This window comes from Amblyomma maculatum, chromosome 1 (assembly GCF_055883805.1).
Source record: "Amblyomma maculatum isolate TAMU_Amacu chromosome 1, ASM5588380v1, whole genome shotgun sequence".
In the NCBI taxonomy this organism is placed as follows: Eukaryota; Metazoa; Arthropoda; class Arachnida; order Ixodida; family Ixodidae; genus Amblyomma; species Amblyomma maculatum.
The window spans coordinates 211871064-211898764 of record NC_139344.1 but is presented as its reverse complement, the minus strand read 5'-3'; the positions used below and the strand labels follow the sequence as shown (position 1 = coordinate 211898764).

Genomic DNA, 27701 nt, shown 5'->3' with positions numbered 1-27701 from the left:
TTAGGCCAGAGACTCCACACAATTTTGACGTTGGACCGGGCCTGTGTACGTGCGTGTACCCTAGAAACACCAGCATTAACCCGATACTCATCACAAGCACCTGCGCGGGAGCGTGTTAGACGACACTTGTCAGCGGCTGCGCCGCTGCATCACCTCTGTGTATATGCAGTTCACTCTCCTTTCCCAAGCGAGGACTCACCGGCAGTCTTTTGTCTTTTTCATTTATCTCCTGTGCCTCTCTCGCTCCTCAGCCCAGTCACGCATGCCTCGCACTTTCAAAACGCCGAAAAGCCCAGGATGCCTGTTGCTCAATGGAATGGCAATTGGTCTGAACACCACGCACCAGATCAAGCATAACAGGTACATACATAAGAATTACTAAAACCTGCGCACTCCTTTACACACAGTGAGTACCTGGGGCTTGCAGTCCAACAAAACTGAGAAATAGGTTCCAAGTGAGCTAATAAGACTCGAAGAGGGCAAGGTGGCAATGCACAGCCCATGCTTGCAGCCAGGCATAACAACAAAATCCGAAAGAAGTTGCAGCACTTCATTTCATGAACTGCACTTCCAGACCTGGTGAATGCAAACTTCCCAAATCAAGCGGGTAGGGGCACCAACGGCAGCTTCTTTCAAGTCTGTCCCCTTCAAGCGCTCTAGGCATTTTTCACTGGCGACAAAATTTGCATTGCACACAGAAACGGCACCATGCAGAATCAGTGGTGTCCATAAAAGCAGGTGGGAAGACACCTTCATTCAATACAAGCCATGTGATGAGGGCAGCACTCTGACCAACAAAATGCATCCAAACCTTCACCATTCCCACCTGCAACCTTTTACATCAATTATGACTAAAAAATGATTTCATGCTTAATAAAAAGCAATAAGGCCGCAGTTCATTGGCAGGTCATTATTTCAGCAACTGAACAACAAACTTTATACTTTCAAAAATGTACATTTGATTGTTTTTGGCTTACTTGCCTACAGTGAGCTTTAGCAAAACGAGCAGCAGCTTCTTCAAGCATCTTGATGTTTAAATCTTCAAACGATGCCTTCACATTGCAGTAAGTCTCAGTAGTGTGTGACTTGGAAGACAGGAACTTCTTTAACACAACATAGGGTCCCACTGCTTTTACCCAAGCTTCTGCTTGAAATGTGCTGGTCAAGAATTCCTGCAAATAAAAAGCGCATAAAAGCATAAGCAAACCTTGACTATGAGAAGGTATGAGCTCCAAAAAGAAGACCCCAAGTCTACTTTTCACTCTTCAGCCCTTTGCTCTCCACTTAACATCCCATAACATGTACAGATCATTGCTTTTTTTCACTACTGGTCATTTCATTTATTTTCCTTAAAGGCCCGGTGAGGGGCATTACATAAGGGGTGGGTATATTATTCTTAGGCGGCAAGTGTTAACACGAAAAATGAGCATGAAGATTGTCAGCGAAGGTCGCGGAGTACATGATGGCAGCAATGTCTCTGGGAAGGTCATTCCTGTCAACAATGGTACGGGGGAAAAATTAGGCTGCAAAAGTAACCATGTGGACACGTGGACGAGAAACCTGGGAAGGATGACAAGTGCGATGAGATATGCGAGTTGGCAGGACGATGTAGGGCGCGCAGGAAAGTGAACTGTGATAAAATTTGTAGAATAAGCAAAGGCTGGCGATGTGACGACGAACTGAGAAGAGTGATAACCCTGATTTATCTTTCAACCCTGACACAGTGATGTCGTAGGAATATGAAGAATGAATGAACCTGGCTGCTCTGTTTTGTACTGCTTCAAGTGCGCTGATAAGGTAAGCATGATGCGGGCTCTAAATAGGTGAGGCATATTCTAATTTGGATCTGACAAGTGTTTTTTATGCTAGCAGTTTTATATGATCGGGGGCATGGCGGAGATGACGTCGTAAGAAACCTAGTGTTCTAATAGCAGTTGAGATAATATTAGTGATGTGTGCACTCCAAGACAAGTCGTTACACAAGGTGACACCTAAATACTTATATGATAGACAAGACTGAAGCTTTTGTACTGTTTTCAATAAGGAAGATATATTTTGCCAATAACTTAATAACTTGCTTTCAGGACACGACCCTGTGGTTGTGAACTAATTTTCAAAAATGCAGGCCATATATCAGACATGCACTGATCCTTGGAGCTAAATTTCTGTTCCCACAATAAACAACACAATTGAGATGCAAGCAGTGAAAAATACACCGTGATTCTGATGCATAACATAAGCTATTTAAGAAAACTGCTAGATACACACACATACAAGCTTCATCTCGATGATACAAACCTGATGGGGTTGCAAACAATGTTCATGTCATCCAAAATGAACAAAATCCGTACGCAGAAGTGCAGGAAATGCACTCACACAAATGTGTTTACAGCTGAGGAGATTTATTTATGTCTCTGTGCCACCGCTCACTGCTCGCAGTAATAGCAGTGAGTATCGTGCAACTAGAGATTGGGCATTGGCAATGCACGAGCTGTGCACCACCAATCATAGCAAACATTGCATGCCTGGCAGTGAAAGCATTGGCAGTGCACAGGTCAGACTTGACATATGAAGGTGCGGCTGTAGCTGGCCTGTTCGTATCATACATAGTGGGGTGGCAGAGTGTTCAGAACATCCGAAACTCTGCATACTGTACACGAGGCACTTCGGCCATGGAATTCACTTCATTTCAAAACTCACACCAACCATGGCCGTATCACTAGATTCGACTGCATATTGTAAAGGAGTGCACCCAGCAAACAAAGGGAGAAGACTAAGTGACGACAGAAGATGGACCTTCAAAGGGATGGGTACATATTTTGCTTCAGTGTACTTAAATTTAAGCAAAAGCCTCATATTTTCAGTAGCACATAATGACCAAGTGAAGGCAGTAAAATTCATTGTACCCTTTATGGCGAACGATCTCCCATCGTTCCCTTTAAAGTCGCCTTTCCCTTGTGGTAGCTACTCTAGCTATCACGAGATGGCGTCGGTGTTTAATATTAACTATCAAAAGATTGTGCTAGCGTAGCAGCAGCAGGAATGCCACCAGAGGCCAGTTGCTGGTGAGGTGAAGCCTCGTGGGACTTTTCCCACCTGCTCGTCCTGTCCGGCCTTGGAGAGTTTCTCCCCTGCCCTAGTGTGGCCGAACATTTGCCCATAACTTTGCTGGTGAGTTGGACGGCTGAGATTCATTAGCGTGTTTTATTGCTAGCTGGCATTGTCGGCGTGCGCTCGGTAGCGCATGCCATCACTGGGTGGGGCCGGTTGGATGGAGAGTCAGTCGCAAATAAGTGAGGAAAACATATTTATCCCCTAAAACCCCACACCTTATAACTTGACTGCAAAGACTATGACATCATGTTATTGGCATCTAAAAAAATATAGGTCAGTTTCACATCACCAGCACTAAAGTCCCTGAAACTTAAAGATTCTAATAATAAACACACTTTGCATTCAAGATTTCTCAAAGTCTCAAAAGACATTCAAACGCCAAATAAAAATTTTAGAGCAAATTTTAGAGCAGGAGAAATGCCAGAATATTGCAATGTGAGATCTGGAGACAAAAAAAATCACCAACATTGTGCAAAAATATTACCTATATTATAAAATATATTGAACATAATAAAGCAAGGAGACTGTCAAGGAATTTTTTTTTTTTTATGTTTGATATCAGTATGGAGTGGCTGTAGCACAGATGGAAGGGAAGCAGCTTAGGTGTTTCCTTTAAAGGGACACTGCAGCACTTTTTGCAAAAATTGGGCTTTAAGCAGAAACCCAGTTTTTCATGCTGCGAACTCAAATATCAGATTTAAATTGGGCAGAAGAAAGCAGAAATAGCCTTTCTTCAGCAGAATACACAGATTGCGCGACGGGGCTCACCGCGGGTCGCGCCTCCACCTGTGACTGGCCAAGACGTCGCGTGATGACATTTTTAGGACCGGGGAAGCAGCTGTTGCGGCTCCTTCGCTGCGCTGTGTGCTGATCACAGCTCTCTGCGGCTTTGTGAACATCATTATGGCATGGGATTTCCAGACGAACGACCATCGGGATTTTCACCGCATGTATCCGTACCAGATGCGCCCCCAAATGATGCAGCACTTCCGTTGTGGAGAGTGTAGGTTTGACATGAAAACTTGCTTTGGTTAGAGAAAGGCATTTTGAAAAGTAGTGTGTGTCATTATTAGCAGAAACTAGATGGCCCTCAGCGAAACCTCGGCGCGCATATTCCTGGGAAGGAAGGGCAGCGAACAATGCCCTAGCCGACTACATCCAACTCAGGCCTCCCGCCTGGCCCGAAGGGTCATTGTTGTGAAAAATGGATCCAAGGCTTGGTGTACCAAATCCTGCTTTGAGTGCCAGTCGCCGTGCCTTGGGGAAATGAAGAATTTTATAGAAAGGGTGAAGCAGTACACGGCTGCCACCAGACAAATAAACAATAGGCGAAGCGCGGTTGGCGAGCTCTGCAATTCATGCGAGGTATTGACGGGGCCATTGTGCTGGAGACCAAGTCAAATGCGCGCAGAAAGCTGCTTGAGTCATAGGACATTTAGCAGACATAGAGAACCTTTCCCTTTTATCGTACTCTCACAATACACACTTAGTGAATGACCGCTGATGTACGTTGAAAGCCAAGCTGCAGCTCCTCCGCACCCATACCTTCATAAGAAAACCATGTTCCGAAATGTGTTTTCTTACGAGAGCCTCGTCATTTTCATTTCTAACTTAATTTGCATCCTAAACAAGACAGGACTATGTGAAATGACAAGGGAGCAACGGGTGCAAAATCACAAGGCCCTATATGAACTTTGTGGGATTTGGGCTTGCCGCGGCTGCCCTTTGCGCGGCCACTGCCCGTTTCCCTGTTGTTCTCCTCTTTCCCTTCCTCCCGCCTTAGGCGGCGGGGAGATGCTCGGACAACTTGTCACTGTCGTCTGAACATCTCCCCGCCGCCTAAGGCGGGAGAAAGGGAAAGAGGAGAACAACAGGGAAGCAGGCAGCGGCCACGCAAAGGGCAGCCGTGGCAAGCCCGAATCGCAGTTTTTGTGTGGAATTTGTGTTTCTGTTAGTGTGCCATCGTCTGTGTGCTTCTGTCCTCATTTAATTTGTTTTCTTATAAAGTCCTTTGGCATAGTTTTTGCAAATGTAGGCAAATATTTAATCGGATAAAATTGTTCTTGGCTGGAACTGAGGCGTAGTGTGTATGGATGTATTCTTTTCTTATTTTTTATGCATGCATGGGGACCTGCCGCGCTTCCGCTGATGGGTAGGAGGGCAATTAAGGAGAGGAGGATGTGGGATTCGGGCTTGCCACGGCTGCCCTTTGCGCGGCCGCTGCCCGCTTCCCTGTTGTTCCCCTCTTTCCCTTTCTCCCGCCTTAGGCGGCGGGGAGATGTTCAGACGACTTGTCACTGTCGTTCAGCCACAGCTCTGCCCTGGCATCCCAGAGGCTGTTCTCATTGGCGCCTTTTGGCGGGAACACGGCACCGCTTCGACGGCCGTGGTCACGCGACCGTCCGAGTGGAGCTCAGGGAGACCCCTTTGAGACATCGCAAGGTGCGTACGCTACTGTTCTTGTCTGCCGGCCTTTGTCCGCGCAGACCAGTGTGTACTCGAGTTCGTCAGCACCAGGTCGTACCTGAGAGCTGCTCGAGCCTGTCGATCGTGATCCAACGATCCGCGACAGGCGTACCTTGCGGTGGTTGCCCACTCTTTCTCAAAGGAACCCTTTGGTCACTGCGAGAGAGAGAGAGATCACAGCACGCCCTTGCGTGCTTGCCGCGCGCATTCTTTGTCACTGCGTACGCGCGCTCCCTCGTGCGCTCCCGAGACATGGTGATTGAGTCTTTGTGTACCGCTGGAGGACAGCGTTGAATAAACGTCTTCTGTGTGACTAGGAGGCTTGTGTGTTGTAGCGAAGCGCTCTCCTCCCTGCGGAGGTTAAGCGCGCGCTGCGGCGTGACAGTGTGCGCGTGGTGACGGCTGATCGGGGCTTCGATCCGCGCGACGCTCGAACCCGCGGTGGTTGGTGGCCTATGACCACGTAGAAAACCACAACTTTGATGATTGCTTGCTTGGATGCATCGAAGGAAACCTCGCTCTCTTACGTGAATGCACCTACACTCGGCTGAGCGGTACACTCCTTATCTTCTAATAATGCTCCCGTAAGGGTTCCACGAACATATCAGGCACGTGCCGTGCTGGAAAGGATCTTGCAAATCCTTCACAACCTAGCTGCGGCACAGCAGTGGGCTCTTCATATTCATCTGCTAGTTCACAAAAATCATCAGCGCGCGCTGCTGATTAGTTGTCCATGTTTAGCACAGAGAGCCGTTGCACGGTGCTTTTGTGCAAAAAAAAAAAAGAGGAAAAAAAAACGAGACACCCAAATGCAACCATGCGCCGATGCTGTACGCCCATCCCATCGTGAGATTGCACTCCATAAACGGATCACAATCAATGCTAAACGCAACGGTTCACATACAAATGAGACCTGAATAGTCAGAAAGTAATGGAACTATACAAGCCCTACCTTCCTTTTCTTCCTTTAATAACCGCGGTTTTAGGAAATGGTGACTGTCCTGACTCTTGTGCAAGAAAATAGAAGGAACTGCGTCATGGTTCAGCCATGCCTTTTTGTCAAAGCCCTATAGAAATCACATTAGGAACAAACTGCATGTATACTTCGCCTCACGAAATATCTGCAGCACTGCGAAAAGCAGAGGAGCCCTTACAATTGTGCTTCTAAGTGCCTCTCGCCCCTGCGCACTATAATAGAGAATTGTGCTCCTACTGTCACCCCCGCCAATTTGGGAGGCGAGAGGAGCGTAGGAGCACAATTGTCTATTGTAGTGCGCGTGATCCTGATCGGACCGGGGTGCCTCTGCCTTTCGCAGTGCTGCAGATATCTTGTGAGACGAAGTATAGTCACTGTCACGAAAATGCTTCGAGTAGAATGTTTCCTTTGGTCGGCTTGAATTTATCTCTCTTCTCAGCATTGCAGCATTGTGCCGAGAGATTTTAACACAATGGAAGATTATATTGTCGCGTCCACAGCTGTTCGTGCATCCTAACACATGCAGAGTTGTGTTGTATCAGGTGCACGCCACTAAGTTGACGTGTTCCGTACGTCCGCAACGCACGCAAGACGAGGAACGGTGCACGCCAAAAGTCCCCTCCGTTGGTTCTGAATACCTCCGGCTCCTCACAGTGACATCACGACGGACAGAGAAGCGAGGTTTCTCTCTCCGCTTTCCTCCTCTGTAGCAGTCACGCGGAGAGCAGGAAATTTAAATTGCACGCTTTCAGTCGGTGATTGCGCAGCCATTTTATGCATAATCGAAAAGATAATTTCACAGACATGATCAAAAAATAATCTACTTCAAAAATCTATAGTATTAGCACATTTGAAAATCGCTGCAGTGTCCCTTTAATAAACTCTGAATGTAAATACGTTCCTATTCAAAACCTTTTTGTCTGGACAAAAGAAAGGAAAAAGTGCTTTTTAATGATATAACTTCTCCCAGTCAAAATACAACTGAATGAATATGCTGCATTCATTAGAAACTAGCAAGTCATGTTCAGGCACAGCAATAGCATAAATGCAGTTGTGCCTATGCTGCATCTACAAGGCTAACAAGAAAACAAAAACAAAAGAAGCCTCCGTCATTGGTGCAACTTTAATGTGTAGCAGTAGGCAGAGCAGAAGTGTCAGCCCTGGTATCAATGCAGAAAATGCCTATATGTATCACTAATCCCACTCGCTATCTCAACTGAAATCACAATCTCCCATTGCGGGTTATTGCAACTTCAATGCACTGTCAAGGTCAATATACCAAAAACGGAACAATTCCTGTGTAGAGGCTTTAAGAATTCCTGGTAGCAATTCCTCATTTATGGGCCTTTTTTTAATACTACTGCCAATGACAAGTGAAATTTCTCTCAAATGGATTACCTCCGGCTTGTGAACGTGCAATGAACTGCATATTGAATTTCGCTGATGTGAAGCGGTGAAACATTGGCCCATGCTAAAACACACCAATGTGACACTTGCGAAACAATGACAATAAAACTGGTGATTACTGCCTAAAGAAGGCATACCAAACACGCAGCTCGCACAGCTATTTTTCGTTCAATCGACTGACCTTAAGAATTCTTTTTATTATTTTTTGAAAGCAGGAAATAGTATAGTTTTTGGCTGCTAGAAGGATTCTTAGCTGATTGCGCTGCCTATTCTCGTTACTCCTCACCAAAGCACTACCAGTACTATCCATAGCCAAGGTTCTCATATGTTTAGCCCTGATGAGTCCTAGTGGCTTTTAAACAGCATCGAGAAACCCAGCCAGTCTTGGCTACCAGCACATGTTGCTTAACATGCATTCAAAGAAATGGACGCTGACATACAACAGCTTATAAATATGTTAAATAGTAATGAACAACTACAGTCTAAGCGGTCCTTAGGTGCTTAGACTTAGGTGCTTGGAGAACCCAAAAAGCACTCCAAGGAGCCCAAAAGTTCTATGGAACCTAGACTCAGAAAACACCTTTGTTTAGGCATAGGCACTAGCACAATGCAATTATTCATGCATGTGCCGATTTGATACTTTAAGTGGTATATCTCCTTGGTGGCAGCTTGCCACTATTGGTGCCCTTCCCTCACTAAAATAAGGAAGTGTTACAGTATACCTGAGGGACGGCACAGTCAATCCGAAGTTCGTCAGGGTGAGTATACACTGCAACAAAGTATGGCTTAGGCATGCATTTCTTGTATGCCAGCTTAGATACAAGGTTTCCATCAGCGCAAAAGTCAAGGCAGGTGACAACAAAGCTTGCACTCTTCGAGTTTTCCAAGGCTTCATTCAAATGAGCTAATACCTGAAAGAGGTGTTCAAAAAAAAAAAGATTGGTCAACTCCAGCAAGTTAATAAAAAAAATAATAAATAACAATTCACAGCCAGAGCGTACCCTTGCTTCTCCAAAACTTCGATTGTACTTTCGAATGATGCTGTCTATAGAACGCTCCAGTTTCAGAAGCTCCGACTCAGCTTTCCTCCGAAGCAGCAGAGATACTTCACGTGCAGCTACAACCTGGTTCAATGCAATAACAAGTCAGAAGGATGAGTACGATTTCTAAAAACGTTGTCCCCAAGCTATATAGAGACACCTAGTACACCCTAAACATTATTCAGCTCTTGATAAACACACGAAATACAAATATAAAATGAAATTTGTTCCGTTGCTTATTGTATTAAGGCACATATGACAACACTTTGGTGAAGAAAAAATGACCTAGCCTACCTTTCGGATATCAACGAGTTTTCTCTTGCAAGCTGCCATTCTGATGTAGTTATCCTAGAATGAAAAGCATAAATAGAGACAACATGCTGCAGCGCACAAGAAAGCCAAGTTTAGTGGTCCAAGTAGGTAGTCATTAGCTTTCTTACAAAGCAGTTAAATACAAAAACATACGCTCGATTTTTGAGGTAACGAGTAGAAAGAAATGATCTTCTGAACAGTACCTACCAAAGGCATGTGGGACAAAGTGTCAACCTCTTCAGCAAGTTCACACATTTGCCTCTGGGTACTCTCATCCTGAGAACGCACAGCAGCAGCCAAGGGTCCAGCCACAGCGGACACAGACCTTACCATGGTGCCCAGGGATTGGTGCGATGTCACCACAATATCACCGAGGTCAGACAAGGATGAGACGTGCCTTGAACCAACGTGAAAAACCACATTAAAAATTCTCAAAACAGCACTGATGTAGTTCATAAGGCCGGGCTCTCATTCCACCCCCCTTATGAATTCTACTTTAGCAGAGATCATAATGTCAAAATGTGTGTGTGTTTGTATAGTTAAGATTTATGCTCAATTGTTCGCGGCTTAATTAATGTTAGCAGAAGAGTTAACCAGACAGGAACACAATCATTTGCTGGCTCATGCTTTATCTCTTGCATAAAGCCTACAATGGGTCGACGAAAGAGTTCATCGTCCGATCATGGAACATACCTTCCAATGTAGAGCTGGCCATTTCTAGTTTCTAGCTAAACTCTGAATATCGTTAACACAAAGAATGTACATTGTAGATCTTTGTAGACAAGATTTTTTTTTACCATCACTAATTATACTTGCAATACAGCACAGCAATTTATTCCTTTGTGTTACTGACACTTTTAAGTTACACCTTTTAATCTCTGCGAATCTACTTTTAATTCCAGAAACTCTCATTGTGAACATTACCTCACTCTTTATTCAATAAAAAACATTTTAAAACCACAACACACTTTATTTATATCCACTAACTCTTGGGTGTTGACGGTTTTTCTCATGAAGCCGAGCTTGGCCACATAGCCAGATAGAGCAAAATGTGGTTAGGTCCAGCTGTAATGGAACCGTTCGAAAGTTATTAACTTGAATTTTACTAAATACTTTTTTACAATAAAAATCTAGGTCACCATATAATTTCCTGTGCGTGATAGGAAAATGCGTGCAAAGAGCATCCATACCACTTAAACCAGTCTACATGGCTTGACCGTAAAGCATTTTTTGCCAACATAATCCCTCAAGACAGGGAGGTGCAAATGTGAGCATATTACTTTTTCATGTGTGCCCATCCACCATGCATCAGCATAAGAAATGGTCGAGATCAAACTTCTTTGTGAATGACCAGTCATTCCCCATTTTAAAAAATTGGTCTCTTTTTCCACCGCATACTTCAAAACGACTCGAAGCGTTCTTCATGCTTCCTATGTTGTGTTGGCAATTTTAATTCAAGAAAGCTGAGTCGGGCTTGCTTTTATGTCGGTATGCAAGCTGAGTGTATTCTATACAACAATAATATATACCGACTCGTATCCCATTTAACTGATCACACCCAGTTTGCAACAGTTTAATAGCCATAAGCCACCAAATGTTTCGGTCCTCTCCAGAGCCTCACACAGCTTTCCTTTTGGGTCCCTCTTTTTCTTGGCGTTTCTTCTCACTGTAAAATTTAGTCATCCCTCAATACAACACCATTTATTTGCAGGCTAATTGATGTTTTACACCACATCTAGAACTCACCCAGACATAGCTCAAAACCATCATAGAAGTGCACTTACGTTCCACAGCAGAGCTCTCGAGAAAAGGGATCTTCATCATCTCCAATGCTTATAACAGAAACAGTGCTGGGATAAGTCTGGATTGAATAGAGTTGGGAAAAAAAAATATACAGGTCCATGTATATAAACTCCCCTGAACATGGCCCAAAACTACTGTTGCCATTCAAAGGCATGTATTGTGATAAATAAAATGTGGCTTAATTATTTCATTTAAATTGAAAATAATATAATGACCCCATTACCAAATTAAATTTAACTCAAAATAAACACAGCACATTTTTAGCAATTCAAACTCACATAATTAGCACTTTTGATTAGTTAAAACAAATTTCATAATTATGTTTGGCCAGGTATGTTTCTAATGCATTTTAAAGACACTTCATTTGTACCATGGTTTCGCTTTATTTAAACCTTTTATCATGCGCTCCAACGGTCCCAACATAGAAAACGGCGACATCCATGTCAAGGTTTGTGTCAGCGCAAACCTTTCCTTTATATATTATCTTTTATTTATTATTTTTATTTTTTATTTACTATTGTTTTACAGCAGTCCTGCTTAGATGTTCAAGACAATGGTGATGCAGTACTGCTAGATGGAACTATAAAATGGTGTGCACTTTTTGCTCAACAGGAAACTACTACGGGTCCTTTTTTTTTTAAATTAAATTAGCTTCGATTTTAAAGGGGTTTTTTATAAGTATTTTTTTTCTTTTTGTAACCATTGCCTTATTTTACTTTCTGACAATTACTTCCAGTCACTGAGGTCCCCGTTAAAGTGGTTTTGCTCAATTGGAAACCCAGTGTAATAATGATAACTTTTTTTCAAACATCCAACCAACTGGAACTGCTGGTTAAGTAAATATATCCATGTTTCCCATCAATAATTTATGTTGTGTTAACATGCTTAGTTATGGCTGCACAGAGATAAGGTTCCAAACTAGTGTGCTGGTGAACACTCTCAAGGTTAGGTTGCAAGCTACATAAATACCCTCAAAAGAAGCAGGTTGCCCAGCTGCCAACGTAGCTTAGTTGGCATGTGGCTTTTCCTTCTACAATGTGATCATTTATTTTTGAGACATTGAATGATTACACTATTATTCCCCTTGACTGACATCACCAACTTACAAAATAAAAATTAGTTTTCTCAGTTTTGTCAACTGCTGACTTCTTTCACATGCATATTTTCATGCACAGACATCCATAAAGCAAATCACATTTCGTCCTGGGTGATCCTGAGGCCCACTTCAGATAATTAAAGCTTAGATTATTCAAACAAAAATTTCTGGCCTCTTGGAGCCTGAATTAATGAGAGTACAGAGTACACCAAGCATAATATTTTAATCCTACACACTGCAGCAGATAGAATAAGACTAATGCCCATAAAAACACACAATATGAGATGCTTAATTTGATTTTTATTTCTTCTTGTGCCATACAATTACCAACATAGGCTGAGCCCATAGCCTTCAGCTACAGGTTCAGACCGTGTTTGATAATTCGCTGATCTACCTTGAACAAGAAAGCTCAATACAGAGGTGTAGCAAGAAATATTTCATTGCTGAAGCTTCAGTAGGCTGAAATGTGTCCATACCATACAGCAAGAAAGAACCCATGCCAACTGGTTAAATTTTAAGAAAAGGGGCTGTGCAGAAAGAAAATAGTGGCAACAGCTAAACCTATGATTAAAGCATAATGAGTTGAAGTATGTAAGCATTATGTAGCCATACCTCATTTGGAACTTTTACCAGCTTTGGAAGAGCCAATGCATCTGCTTGTGGCATAATCCTTCTAGTAACAGTGCAACCAGCCTGAATCACTTCATGGCAGGTATCCTGAACCTTTTCAATCTGTTCATTCGTCAAATTTTTCTGCAAAATAATATGCACAAAGCTCAAGAAGGGGAAAAAAAAAATCAAACAACAACAAATGACATATTCTGCTACATATTAAAAAAAAAGCCAAACTTAACATCAATACATTCTCAATTACAGCCCTCTTGTAGCAATAAAGAGCCTGACCTCCTTTTTCTTTGTTGATCTTTAGAGACATAGCAACAAAAACCATTTTGGTTGGTGATGCACATGCATTGCACAAAGAAAAAGTGAAAGCTGAGAAAATTATAATGAAGGTCTTGTTTGCTGCATTTAGTGCATTGCATGTTCTTGCTTTTGGTAAGGAAAATACCAAATTACAACACTCTGACCTGACCTCTTTGTAATGATATTAAGATGATGCTCCTATGTTGGAAACCCATCAAATGCAAAATATGCTAGTACCATCACAAGCTCAACTTGTTCAAAATTTCTGATGACCACAGATAGACAAATGTCCTCTTCTAAATGTGCAGTGCACATTATGCGATAATTCTTGGTTACAAGACAGATGAAGACTTGATGATTATGAAATAGAGACTGAGAAATAAATTTTGGCCAAGTGGGCCATTTCATTTGCAAATAAAATACCTGCAGTCCCTTTCAACTGATACTGACAAGGCATGATTTAGCAATGAATTCAAATGTCCTTCAGCAGAGAGTACTCTGTCACTGCAGCCTGTATTCAACTTCCTGCAGAAGTGGCCCCCACTCTATAAAGCCTGACTGGCACTGCTTTCATCATTGAAAAGACTACTTACTTCGTGCATAAAATGCAGCCACCACATTAGTTGCAGTAGCTAATAGTTCCGTGACATAGTAGTCATTAAAGGAACAGCTTCTTTTTCACTGAAAATATTGTTAAAGCTATGGCCAACATCAGCTAATTAACAGCTTGGATAACAGAGCAGCTTTCATGTAAACATGGCACCTGACTGCCCAAGACCAATACGCTGGTGAACATAGCAAGAATGCCATAAGTCAGTCACAAAGCATTCTTATTACAAGAAATCAGCTTGGTGTATTCAACCACTGATAAGTTTGTGCCAAGCATGGATTGAACAGCATTGCGCAATTCAATGCAATCAAGCATATATTCCACTTTTCCCTTCTCCCGCAAGGCCCATTCAGTTCTCTTCTTGCGATTCAGTACCTATTGCATTCAACAATAGTCGGGCAAAACTCAAAAATGAAGTGACAAACGTCCCTCGAAAGAGGTCCCCAGCCAATGGTATAGACCAAATGTCATGACATCATGGTTAAAAAGTTGCCAGCCACCTGAAATGCCACATTAGGCAGGTGCAAGGCCATTAGCCAAGGTGCCACAATAATTGATCACTACTGGCTTGAGAGCCCCCTTCAAGTGGTGTTTTCCACTTCGTTCTCGAGTTCGCCAACGCTTGCACTCCTTTTCCTTTGCTGCTGCCTGCTCATTCAACTAGTGTGTCTGGGAGATGGAAATCCAGTTCCAATGGGTTACTATGAGTGCAAACCACAAAACTAACAGAATACAGTTGTGCCTCGTTAATACAACCCCCATTAATATGAATGACTCACATTACAGATAATTTTTCTGGCAACCAAACTTTTTAAATGTATTTATGCCTCGTTAACTTGGAAGCTCATGTCCAGGCCATGGAAAAGGGGAAATATGCATTTTTGTCGCGTTAATATGGACAGTGACGAGAGCAAAATCTGTACCTTCCTAACAAGATGTTTCATTTTCTGCAGTTTGAGTGCAGGCCAGTTGGGGAACGCAATTAGTGATCATCCTTTTCTTTTATGTTTTCATGCTTTACACCGCGAAGTTGCTCAGCAAATGTACCTTACCACTTTTCATACTGCACACAAGAAAGGCTGCGAATAAAACCATCTCAGCAGCTTGTGCAAGGTAGGAAGCCAAATTGAGCTGCTTCCAGCCGAGTGCGCTCTGAATAGTTGTTGTGGAAGCTAACTTGTTTCTTCTTTCATACGCCATTAAGCTATCATAGACTACTAGACACGTCACATTTCACCACATTAGTTCCGGGGCAATGAGCTGGTAGCGCCTAAAATGTCTAATTTCAACATCATTGGCCCCTCTTATGCATGAAAGCTGATATTATTCTTTGACTGCTTTTATTAATAATAATAACAGGTTCACAGGAAAAGAAATGCGCTATATCCATCCCACTTGCTCTGTGGACACCTGAACCGAGCCGTAAAGAAAGGGAGGAAGGTGGGATTGAAAGTGGAATGAGAGAAAGAGGAGCTATACTGGAATTCTACGGAGTAATTTCAACCACCTGGGGATCTTTAACGCGCACTGACAATGCACAGCACACAGACGCCTCTTCGTTTTGCCTCCATCGAAACACAGCTGCTTGTGGTCGGGATTGGATCAGGGCACTCCAAAACAAAAGTTGGGCATCTCATCCACTGCTCCAGCACAACGGGGCAAAGGCACTTAAAAGGCTACATTTTCAGCTCTCGTTGTCCGTCGCAGTTCCGTCCACCAAGGGAGATCATTCTCACAATGTCGACCGGTTACTATCAGAGGACGTTTAGAAACTCTCGTGTGTTATCGTAGAAAGTGTTGTTTAAAAATAATGGCAGGTGAATAAGTGTCAAACTGTTAATAGTAGTCTTTTTAACTTACTATCCCCAATAAAGCATTGCGATGGCACAAAATTGTTAGTCTTGAAAAAATTCTAGCCCGGTTCCTTAGTGGCGCCACCTGACACAGTTAATGTGCACAGCAATTTTGTTTGCATCGCATCAATGCCACCAAATGGCACCACAGGTCTAAAAAGTAACTGCACTAGCGTATGAACAATCATTTTGCCTTTTGCGTATCCCATTCGTAAAGTGCAACCAGTTCTGCTAAGGCGCTAAGAGCTCACATAATGGCGTCATCATTAGTGAAACCTTCCACGAGTGCTGCTGTCGATCGCCACAAAAAAGAAGACTGGATGCTCCCCTAATCATCTGCAGCGACTGTAATGTGACGCCAAGAAATTGCAATGGTTGCCAGCCTTTATGTGCAGACTACTTGAGGTCTCAACTGTTAATAACCCACTTCAAGACACTACTAAAAGTGTATCTTGTCACGTCGATGTAACCAGCGTGAATTACGTGCGTTACTTCAGTTATCTCATGCTGCTACTCACCGTATAGCGCGACAGCACAGCAACAAACATGTGATTAAAACTAAGTTTCCTCACAATCTGTACTTTGTTTATGAGAACAGAACGTGGGCTAGAACGCATGCATTCCTGCAGTGGAATAATCCAGCCATAGCACGGATTAGACCAACATTTTTCTTAAGTTTTTTTTCGCGATTCCTTATTACAGATGGCTCACTTTATGAAGTTTGCTTTCTCGACGCATTTAGCATAAGCAGTGCTGCTGACAACCTTTTTTTCTACAATTTCTTCTCAGCTGAATCTACATAATGTTTCAAAGTATTGAGATTCCCAATCAGGTTAAACGAAAGTACATATTACTTGATGCCTAATTAATACAAGTGAGCTGCATGAATACTCATGCAATTTGCAATGAGCACCAAAACTATGTCTCTAATGAGTAGCAAGTTTTCTGCTTTTTTCACTGAAAATCCCTTCATTTAAAAGCAGCCCTTTTACAACTCACAATGCTATGCAGTTTTAATTCTAAGACAGAAGTGATCCAAAACGGAAACTGGCAAATGTACTACAGCACACTTACTGGATACCACTGCCACTTTTGAGCCTTCCTTATATGCACATTGTATGCTGCACTTAATGAAACTGTTTACTGAAACTATATCACTGCCAAGAATTTTGTGAGAAAATGGTTTGCACATGGCACCATGGAATAGCACATTTTTAGAACTTTAAACTATGGGTAACAAGGTACACTCATGGAAAGAAGTTTGCCCCATGTCAGTTTGTTATAAAAATGTATTACTACCGGACAAAGTAAACATCTTTATTGAAAATCCAGGAAAAATGAAAGGATTTAGTGCTCTATCCACCTGAATTAACAGCAGCTAATTGGGTAGCAAAGTAACACAGAAATATAATATATATATATATATATATATATATATATACCTGCCTCGAATGCAATTACAAGGGTCCTCGTTTACGCGACAATATATACTAAACATCAGACAATATTCAATGAAAATGCCAGAATATCTTTTCTGACATAGCAGTGAGAGTAGTGCTGGATAAAGACAATTCACGATGAAAAATTTCATACAGCACAAAAACCAAGCAAGGACTAGTATGCACACACCAGCTCTGGTATGCATTCGTAGCTAAATAAACACCACAGATATTTTCACACAAGTTTTGCACAAAAGTAGGTCACGTAACTCACTTTCAATAACACCAATAACTCTGTCTATGAAATCCAGCAACTCGACTGGTCTTTTAGCAACAGCAGTGTACAGACATGTAAGTACACCTAATTAAGCCTTAAGTGCCACAATTAAATAATCACATAGCATCATGCTTCACCTATAAGTAACAAATAATAAGTAGTAAGTAATAAAGTTCTCACCTCAGAAACAAAGTCAAACCGCAAGTGCTTGCTATCAACCAATGATGACCTCTGTTCAGTAGAGCCAAGCACCTTTCTTAGCGCAGCATTCAAGCAGTGCGTAGCAGTGTGATTTATCATGCACTGAGTGCGATGTTGCTAAAAAAAAAAAAAGAGAGAGAGAGAGAGAGAGAGAGAGAAAGTAATGTGAAGAAGATAGAGAATGGGAAAAAGCCCCTGAATATGCACTAAGGGTCAGAGGTGCACAAGCACTGAACATAAACAAAAAATAAATGAAATTTTATGCAGCAAACTTGACTGATGAACATCACGAGCAAGTGATATACCTGAGCCAACAAATGCCACCAAGTCTGCCATCACATAACAACAAAGAATGTGCAAAAAATGAAAATAGTTATAAAGCTTAAGAAAGTAACACTATAGTGATTAAGTCACAGCATCAACACTGCATTAAGCCAAAGTTCCAATTATGCAAAAGCTGGCTTCAGGTGAAAAACAGTTAGAAGCTGTGCACGTACAAAAACATGGCATCAGCCACTGGCAGCTTTCAAAAGCTACAGCAATTACCCCGAGAGAACTACCAGCTTGAGGCCTCGCAGATTTAAAAGACTACCAGTAGCATGGAGGAAGAAAAGAACTTAGGAGAGACCCTGACGTCACTTTTTTGAAGCCGGCGCGGCCGCGCCGCAACCAGACGCTGCAATGCCTCTCCTCCTTCTTTACCCTCCGCATTTTCTATCTCCGCGACACTCGTGTACCTCGGGCCCTTAGCAACGCTGTTGCTAGTGGCCCGAGTTTTCATAGCAACAGCAATGCCGTTGCTAATGGCCCGACTTGGCTGACCCTAAATTTTGAAGTCACTTCCGCCACACTTTCTCCAATGCATTGGGAATGGCAAGGGCCTCTCCTAAGTTGTTTCCTTCCTCTATAACTTGTAGGGAAAATTTGTTGATGATGACACTCCTCAATGTGCTCGCTATCAATCCCAAGGCATTCCTCATAATTAACAAAGGTGCATTTCAGAGTCTGTTTAAACCTTTCGTCTCCCGACATTCAAAATGTCGGATAAACGTTACAAGTTACGATTTTGTCGCTAATGCAAAAAGATGGAGAACAGATTTATTAAGAAAAATCGTAAGAGCATAATTAAAGTTCGCTAACTCTAATTATTTCCGCATATCCAAGGACAATAAAATTCCATACAAACTCAATATTCAAGTGCGCATAGTAAATCAAGAGCAAAATTCAAAACTGCTATAACACTTGCCAGAGCAGCATTTCAACCCCATAAATTTTACACTGTTTTGCCATAAGGATTAGCTTTTGCATAGGTTTATCTTTCAGCAGGCTTTGCATGTCTGCTAACTGACACATTGACCTTCCATTGGTACATATCTTTAAAACAGTGAGGAATCATGCCAGCAAATCTTGTAGTTCCATGAACTGAAATGAAAAACATTTACCCTTTTGCACCGTACTGCAGCTCAACAAAATAACAGTGTCTTGTCATGTGTACATAAAAGAAATTATACTCTAACAAATACTTTACCTCTAACTTAGAAAATTAGTAGTTGCACAGAAAAGATGATGATGATGATGGATTTTAATGGTGCATGAGAGCATCTGTAAAGCAAATATGGTGTTGCTGCATTTTAATTTTCACACATGAGCTCAGGGGCAGATTTATAGCTCACTCTTTTAGGGGGTGGTACCATTTGATTCATATATTTTGCGGACCTTTTCATCCAAAGAAATGGGGTGCAGCACGTTTTTCCCCGCCGTAAAACTTCTTGCCTGAGGATAGCGGTGGGGTTGCAAACAGCACTTGCTTAATATTGGTTTATGGTTTATGGGGCTTAATGTCCCAAAGCAACTCAAGCTATGAGAGACGCTATTCAATTCCCACCTCATTTTCACAATTCAAAGCATTTCAACCTCCTGAACATTCTGAAATTACGAAATTTCCTGTTGATTGAAGCCTGTGCCCAAATGTCATGGCATTTCCAAGCAGTACTCACTGGTTACAGCCTTTCAACCTCGTCAACAACTCACTTCCTCACAAAATCTACTTCCACCACGCGGTAAAAGCACATATGCAGTAATGTTAGCCATCGAGAACTCCTATGGAGTTGTCACTAAAGCACTTATATCGTTAGCCATCGAGAACTCCTATGGAGTCGTCACTAAAGCACTTATATCGTCTGTGGTCATGACGATAAGTGACACTACCTGAACAGAAACGGGGCTTATGAAGTGTAAGAAGTGGGTGAGGCTGTGATGTGAGTACACTGTTTCATGGTGATCAGTTCCATCTTCCGGAATTTCCGCTAACCAGAACCTTGAAATTAAAATTTTCAGTCACGGAGCACAAGCAAAAAAGTACACTATAGAAACAAGTACCTATATGTAGCACATTTCCCAAGCTGTCTACAGCCCTACGAAAGGAAAGGGTGACCTGGGCCAATCAGAATGACGTGCACAATATGACTGTATTCCTGCCGCATCCTTACACCATGGTGCACAGGATTGTAGGAACGCATTCATGTACTGACCGGCCCAGGTTGCCCTTACCTTTCTCAGCGCTCCAACTAGCTCTTGTAACGGAGTACAGGACCAAGTCCACGCAACTGCATCTTGCATGAAGTGACCCATCTGCTGGGTCTGTATCCAGAGTTTGCGTCATCATGGAAAGCGTCACTATCTGCGTAACATCGAGTCATCCGACTGGTGAAAGCATCGAAACCGCATGTCACTACCACTTCTGGTTCCGGCGCTTCCACCAATCAGACGACGACGTCAGGGGGATGGTGACACTGTTGATAACAACGCAAACTCAGAATATGAACCCTGTCCTCACAATGTAGTTTTCTTTTGTGTGTTTGGTTCCCAATAAAATACGGGTTCACCGCGGGGCTCACACTGAGACAAAACTGATACATGAAGGCTTTCTGGGCTACATCCCATCAAAAGCGCTGCATTTGCTGCGGCATTCTTCCGACTTATTGCCTTCGGGCATTGTGAGGAAGTGTGGAAGGGCTGGTTCCGTTCACACTGTAACCAAAACTGCCACTCATTGTATGTCCATTTTGTGAGGCTCTTTGCTGCACACTGCTAGCAATGCAATGCGTCATGCCTCACCAGTAACCAACCTCTAATGCCACTTCAGATACCTAGACACCATGTTCACGCCAACATGCAGTACTGGACAGCAGCTTAGGAGTGCCTCAACACTTATTCACTTTGTTTTCTGTAATTCATATAAAGCTTTTTTCACCAAAAACAACTATTTTTTTAAAAAACCTTTACCAAATTTATTAGTCAGCAAAATAAAGTTTTGCTAGCCAATACACGCTCCCTCATTCTAACGTCAGATAGGCCTAAAGGTAAATTAAGTTATGCTGATGATGAACCAAAAACAGTTAGAGAATAATGCGTTTTACTACACATTTGTGCTTTGCTATGAAGTGCTAGTTTTTAATTCAAACAACCAGTATCCATAAAATATTCCAAACTAGTTTTCATTTTTTCTCATTTGTTTTGCAATTGACCTTTTTTCAAGTAGCGCTACTGCGCATGCACGAAGCCTCCTCGGCCACCATTTTCTCCGGGATGCCACGCGGAAATAGGGGGAGGACTTTACTGCACGTGCTTTTCCAGGAAATGACACCCCTCGCTTCATCGATGCGATGAACTGCTGCACAATAATTGCCTGCAGTGCTAGCATCTTCTAGACCTTCGAAACGAACACATTATATTGTCCCCACCTCCCCCAGCTTGCCTCAACAGGGAAGACAGAACCAGGTTCGCCAGCTTCCTGTTGTCATTGTCATGGTTTGACAGGGGGTGGGGAGGAGGGGGGCTAGTGAGTCAAGGTATGCTCACAGATGACTCACGCATCTCTGCACAGACTAGTAGAGACCAGCCCTGCACTCAACTACCGAATGGAAAATAAGCCCACCCCAATACTAGGAACGAATTTCTGCACAAATTCTCAGTAACCCGTACCGTCAATCGTACTTCGCCTGCAAGAGGGGTGCGCTACTGGAAAAAGGTCCATTGCACCCTTAAATGCCTACCACAAGACTGGTGCTTAAAAAACTGCCATCTAATGTTTTTTTATGCCACAATACAGTCTTTCATAAGTAACCTAGTTCCATATTTAGAAAGCATCTATTCCAGTATGCAATTTGCTTTATTTCCAGGTAAAACGTGGGGGGGGCCACATATGTGGGTATGTGTGCAGCACAGTAGATCTGCACACATACCTTCATTGGACTCCAACCAACTTCACCTGCAACAAGTCTAACTAAATATGTAACAGCCTACTCCTGATACCAAAAACAGACAATTCTGACACAGTCTTACCTCTTGTAACCTCACCACAAGCAAGTTAACATATGAAAAGGAAGTGCACAAGATATGTTACCACCAAAAATAGGAATAGAGGCCTAATGACACACAGAGCTGAATAGACGAAAAATGACCAACACTAAAGAACAAAGCACAGCGCTAGCACACAACACATTACCAACAGATAACAAATGAATAAAATAGTAAATTCTAATCGGTTTCTCACTTGGTCAATGCACATTTCTGCCACATCCTCCCTGTGGACTGACCCAGCTGTGACCATTCCTTCGTGAAAGACAAAGCCCCCGCAGTCTTTCACATTCTGAACGGCAACTTCGCCATTCTGAAAAAAAAAATAATAATAATAATAATAAATAATAAGTTATTGTATTGTGTTGGTATGTGTTGGTAACAAGTTTACTTTCACCCTGGACGTTGCCCATGCCAGCTGTGTTGCCTAAATATTAAACTTTTTTTTACATAGTATGGGAATGACATCATTAAAGAAAATCAAAGATAGAAGCGAACAATTCCCCAATTGGGTGGAGTAGCTGCAGCTTCACTACAACCGCATGCTAACTGAGGAAAGCCAATGGGACATGCCCAGGAAAATTAGACATGCCATAATTTTTTTAAATACTACCCATCAGAGCAAGTTAGACCTCAAGAGAGGTCAGGGTGATAGCAATGAGAGTTGCCACATCTGATGACGACTATTCAGATAGCCCCATCTGGCATACACTTCAAGGCAAAATACAGGTAGAACCTTTGTAACGAGCAAATGTCTCAGAGTGATTGATACTAGTAGTATGTGAAACCTCGTTAGAATAAAAGCTCGAAATTCAGCAATCTGAAGTTGTTTTCTTCATATTGTTATGGAGAAGAAAGATGAAGCTGGCAGTGGCGTGGGCAGGAGTGACTGCACTAGGCCCGCCGAAATTTATTAAACGTCTCACAGCCATCGGTCATGTTCTGTTTCCTGTCCTCACTGGCTTGTTGCCCAGCCCATAACAATATTTACCAGTGTTACAGAACTCCCTTCAATTTATCATAAAAAGCACATGTTCTCAGCTTCTATGAAATGATTCTACATGCATTAACGTTTTTCTGCAAATTCATATGTCTGCATATTGGCTATATTTACTGCAAACTGATGACAGAAAGGAGTGAGGCAAGGCTGCATACTGTCGCCCTGCCTATTTAACCTATATGCAGAGTACATCATGAGGAAGGCCGGTCTGGACGGGTCTTCAACTGGAGTGAAGATTGCTGGAAAACGTATCAACAACCTTAGATATGCGGATGATACCACTTTAATGGCAGAAAGTGAAGTGGAACTCAAGAGACTTCTGATGCGCGTACAAGAAGAGAGTGAGAAGTTTGGGCTTAAACTGAACATTAAAAAGACAAAGATCATGGCGTCTTGCCCTATCAAGTCCTGGAGCATCAATGGACAAGAAGTGGAAGCAGTGACAGATTTTCTGTTCTTGGGCTCTAAGATTACCTCGGAAGGAGACTGCAGCCATGAAATTAGAAGACGCCTGCTTCTGGGAAAGAGAGCAATGGTTAGCCTTGACCGCCTAGTAAAGAGCAGAGACATTAGTCTGCCAACCAAGATCCGTATAACTCGTGCTATGGTCTTTCCAGTTGTGATGTATGGATGCGAGAGTTGGACTGTTAAAAAGGCTGACCGCCGAAGAATTGGCGCGTTTGAATTGTGGTGCTGGCGAAGACTCTTGAGAGTTCCTTGGACTGCCAGAAGATCAAATCAGTCGATATTGTCGACCATAAACCCTGACTGCTCATTGGAGGGTCAAATTTTAAAGTTAAAGCTCAGCTACTTTGGTCATTTGATGAGAAGAGAGGAGTCGCTGGAGAAAGATTTGATGTTGGGAAAGGTTGAGGGTCGCCGGAGAAGGGGTAGGCAGCGAACGCGATGGTTAGATGGCGTCCTCGAGGCACTGCAGATGAAGTTATGTGATGTTAGGAAGATAGTGAGAGACTGGAAAGCGTGGCGTGACATGGTCCATAGGGTCACGAAGAGTCGGACACGACTGAACGACTGAACTGACTGACTGATGACAGCTGCCGAGTTTGCACAGCCCGGCAGCAAGCCTTAGTCAAGGTTTTTTCAACGTTTCATCAGTCTTCAGTTCAAGTGATGAGTTCTTTTGCATCCGGTTGCATTCGTCTGTACCGGCCATAGGCACACTCCACACACTCCCCCTTCCACCCAACTGCTGCATCTGAAAGCATTCGGCTGCACCAGCCATCTACACAATGAAGTCGTATTATATGGGTGCCAACAATGAGTGCTCACAACAGCAATGCCAACAATATGGATTTTTGCATAATGAGGCTAGCAAGGTTTTTGCCTGAAAAAAATATTAAGATTTGGGAGCAAAATATAGCTGCACATTACAATCGGAGGCATGTTAAAATCATGCAAATATGGTATATGGTTCCAAGATTTTGCAAACAGTTCGCAGAGAGAATGTGATAAACATTCTCCCCCTTCTTTTTTTTTTCTAGATTCCCTACACTACGTATGTATGTGGCTTCTTGTACTTCTTGTAATGTTTGTTTATGGCGTTGTTAGAAATATCAACAAGTTAAAAATAAGCACATGAGTACCCCTCAGAGAACATGCAACATACTGCTTTTTTTTTTTTTTATGGCAAACAGCAGCCCTATGTTTGTGCCCGACTTTATTCATGAACAAACTTAAGTTATTGCTTGCTTATTGCAAAAATAACTTGTTAGCTTGTTTTTAATTTCTGAACAAAGGCAGGACTTCAATGCACCAACTACAAAATGCTACAAGTAAAAATCGTAAATTGAGGGGTTAAATTTTTTAAAGCCACACATGGGCTATGAAGGATGCCACAATGAAGGGCTCCAAATTAGCTTAGACCATGCAGGCTTTTTTTTTTTTTTTTTTTTCTTGCCTTCCATCTCCATCGAGACGGTGATCACAACCGCAAAATACCACAACTGAATTCCCTGACAACCTAAATCAAGTTCGGCCCAGCCCTTCACACCATTCCCTCCCCGTTACTGAAGCACTTTAACAAAAGTTACCAAGACAATTGTCTGAAAACTAACATTTAGCATCAGCAGCCAGATGATGCTAAAATTTGCGACATTTATAATCACAGTTAAACCCACATTACAGCACTTATTATTAGTTGCATGCAAGTGTCCTTCGAATGTGCTTATGCCATGTTATGGTCGCCAGCATGAGATTTAAGGTCAAACAATATAATTCAAAGAAATGGTTAAAACATCCTGAACGCTGGTTAAGTACAGAGCAGAGAAGCGTAGCAATAGTTATAAACCAAGAAGAAGATACGTTATACATCAGCCAACACTTTAAGAATAACATAAACACTGCAAGTACCTTAGTTTTGATGCGTCCGGTGTCAGAAACTTGGCCACCACTTTCAAAGTAAAAGTTTGTGGCATTGGTTACTATAAGACACTGCTCTCCATGTCTGACAACGTCAACGTCCCGGCCATTAGAAAATATAGCCTTGACAACTGCCTTTAATGACGGGAACTCTGAAATGAAAACTAATGTTACTTGCCTGGACACTGAATGTCATACAATATAGAATGTGTTTCAGGGCCAACCAAGTGCAATGCTTTGAAGCCAATAAAAAAGATGCAGTCACTTACAGAGAAATGAATGTGCCACATTATTAGTGTTGCACCTACGTCTTTACATGTGCCCATTTAAAGTAACCTTTGCAGTAAAATATATGCGCGTTTTGGAAGGTATTTGTTTTTAAAGGTGTAATAATCAAACATGGGTTCTTTTCCAGCAAGTAGTATTAAATAGTTTTTTTTCTTTTTTTATCAGACCCTAACAAGAAAATCATCACATAAGGACACAGTGAGTAAGACAGCTAGGACCAAACCAGCTGACTGATAGCAACTGCATATGAGATTTAAGAAAGTTAAACCAAAACTGCAATGAAGAGGGAGTACAATGTTTCATTCACTGACAATTATTCTGGTTAAATGGATCCCTCACGCCTTACAGACACCAGTGCGTGCAAACGAAAGCTGTTACACCAAGAAAAGAAAAGAACAAAAATGCGCTCCACTTGCCCATTTGACTCGCCAGGAGATAAGATTGGGTGGGCGCATACATTACAGCTTGCACAAAATTGTTGCTTTGCCAAGGCAGGCCACAGCCATGCATTTTGACGAAGCTGCCCTTCAACGTACACACCATAAACAGGCCAGGGGCAACAAACTCAGTAAAGGAAGCTCCGCAATGTTTCTTTGTTGGCAAGCCTAAAAGGCAGACTGGCTTTCCTCAGCCTCGCCCCCTGCTGAGATTTTCATTTTACATTTTTTGGATAAGTGTGTCGACTAGCTTTTCTCTTCTGTCGTTGCCTTCTCGGTGTGGTTTGAACAGCTGCGCTTGCCTCCATGAAAATTTGAAACTGAATGCAAAGTGTCCCCTCTAGTGTTGCTCTAATTCGCCTTTGCTTGCTTTCATGCCTTCATTTCAGTTCCTGTGCTTTGCGAAAAGCTTACAGCATTTCACACATATCATATTTTGGATCAACCTCCCAAGTACAAAGGAACTCGGTGCAAACTGGACGTCCAATCAATCAGAATGGAAAGTGCCCAATCTGGTGTCATCCCGTTTCTCCTGCCAAAAATTGCCACTGCGTTCCGTCACCATCAGGTTGAAATATTCAATTTAGGTCACACAATTTTGCACACTTTTCAAAGGTTCTGAAAGTGTCTCAGAGATTAACTGTCACCTGCACAAAGCCTTGACTATTAAGTTCACAAGTATATAACATGTAAACTTAACTATTCAACAGGGTCTCTAAGTGCGCGAAATGTTCTGATATCTCTCAGGCGAATAGGAGCTTATTTTTTAAATCATGCACTTTTCTTTCTTTCAAAGAGGACACTGCAATTGAAGTGAGGCCCAACAACACTGTTTGATGCAATGCTAAGAATAAAGGCACTTACCATAGTTACCATCACATGGTGTGTAGGAGTAAATGCCTTGAATGTCGGTTGGCACCACACCCAATTCTCTAAGGTGTTCAACGTGACCAGGCAATTCCTGCAACGACTGTTCAACATGTTGTGCCTGGCCAGATGCAGATTTTTCCTGGAACAAACAGACAAGCACAGGTCTCAGCAATGGGCTCTCATGCAAGCATACAGTCGAATGAAGAATTAAAATCTGCCCTCTGAGAGAATTTTAACTGCCTGTCAAATCATGCTGTGATAATTTTGCAGCAATTCAAATTTCAAAACTGCCAGTGCTGCAAAAAAAATTTCAGAATATCATAAATTCATTGTAATGAATTCAGTAACCTCGTATAAAAAATAAATCTTGTACATTACACAAAAATTCCCTACCATATTTCGGTTATCAGTTAGTGACAAATCACAAGGCTATAACCTGCATAGCCCCCTAGTGATCCTATCAATGGTAAGGAGTACAAGGTGCAACATTTGTTAATTCAATACACATAAAAAACATCTCTGACCAGAGCGAAACAAAAAAAAAATGCAGTGCTTATAACAAGAAAATTTTCTTTAGATTTCATTAGGCACAGCAATAACACTGCAAAAAACGAGCGGTCGACTTTATATACCAACCTGAAATTCCTTATACAGCTGAGAGAACAGCTCCCAGTCAACAGACATGCCTCTTTCTACAGCCAGGTCTGCAATCAGGTCCCTCTGAATGCCATATTGAGAATACAATTTCCAAGCAGTGTGTCCTGAAGAAGAAAAAAAATAAATTACATGCATATCTATAGAGGTTTTACAAAACGACAGACCAACTGAATGCAGCAATGATGAATAAAAC

General features: G+C 42.3%; 1 protein-coding gene across 2 annotated transcripts in view; it reads right to left on the bottom strand.

Annotated features, from left to right (window-relative positions):
* Positions 1-910: 910 nt before the first annotated feature.
* Positions 911-27701, bottom strand: part of LOC146205523 (alanine--tRNA ligase, cytoplasmic-like) — a 47442-nt gene continuing 20651 nt past the window's right edge. For both annotated transcript variants that reach the window (XM_084590239.1, XM_084590240.1), the window contains 12 exons: positions 27488-27612; positions 26846-26990; positions 25248-25408; positions 22074-22190; positions 17498-17635; positions 12827-12967; positions 11100-11176; positions 9523-9712; positions 9298-9351; positions 8965-9087; positions 8686-8874; positions 911-1172 (listed from right to left, as the gene is read on the bottom strand). In XM_084590239.1, coding sequence (XP_084446365.1) covers positions 945-1172; positions 8686-8874; positions 8965-9087; positions 9298-9351; positions 9523-9712; positions 11100-11176; positions 12827-12967; positions 17498-17635; positions 22074-22190; positions 25248-25408; positions 26846-26990; positions 27488-27612 — 1688 coding nt within the window. In that variant the 3' untranslated portion in view covers positions 911-944. The remainder of the gene's footprint in view (positions 1173-8685; positions 8875-8964; positions 9088-9297; positions 9352-9522; positions 9713-11099; positions 11177-12826; positions 12968-17497; positions 17636-22073; positions 22191-25247; positions 25409-26845; positions 26991-27487; positions 27613-27701) is intronic.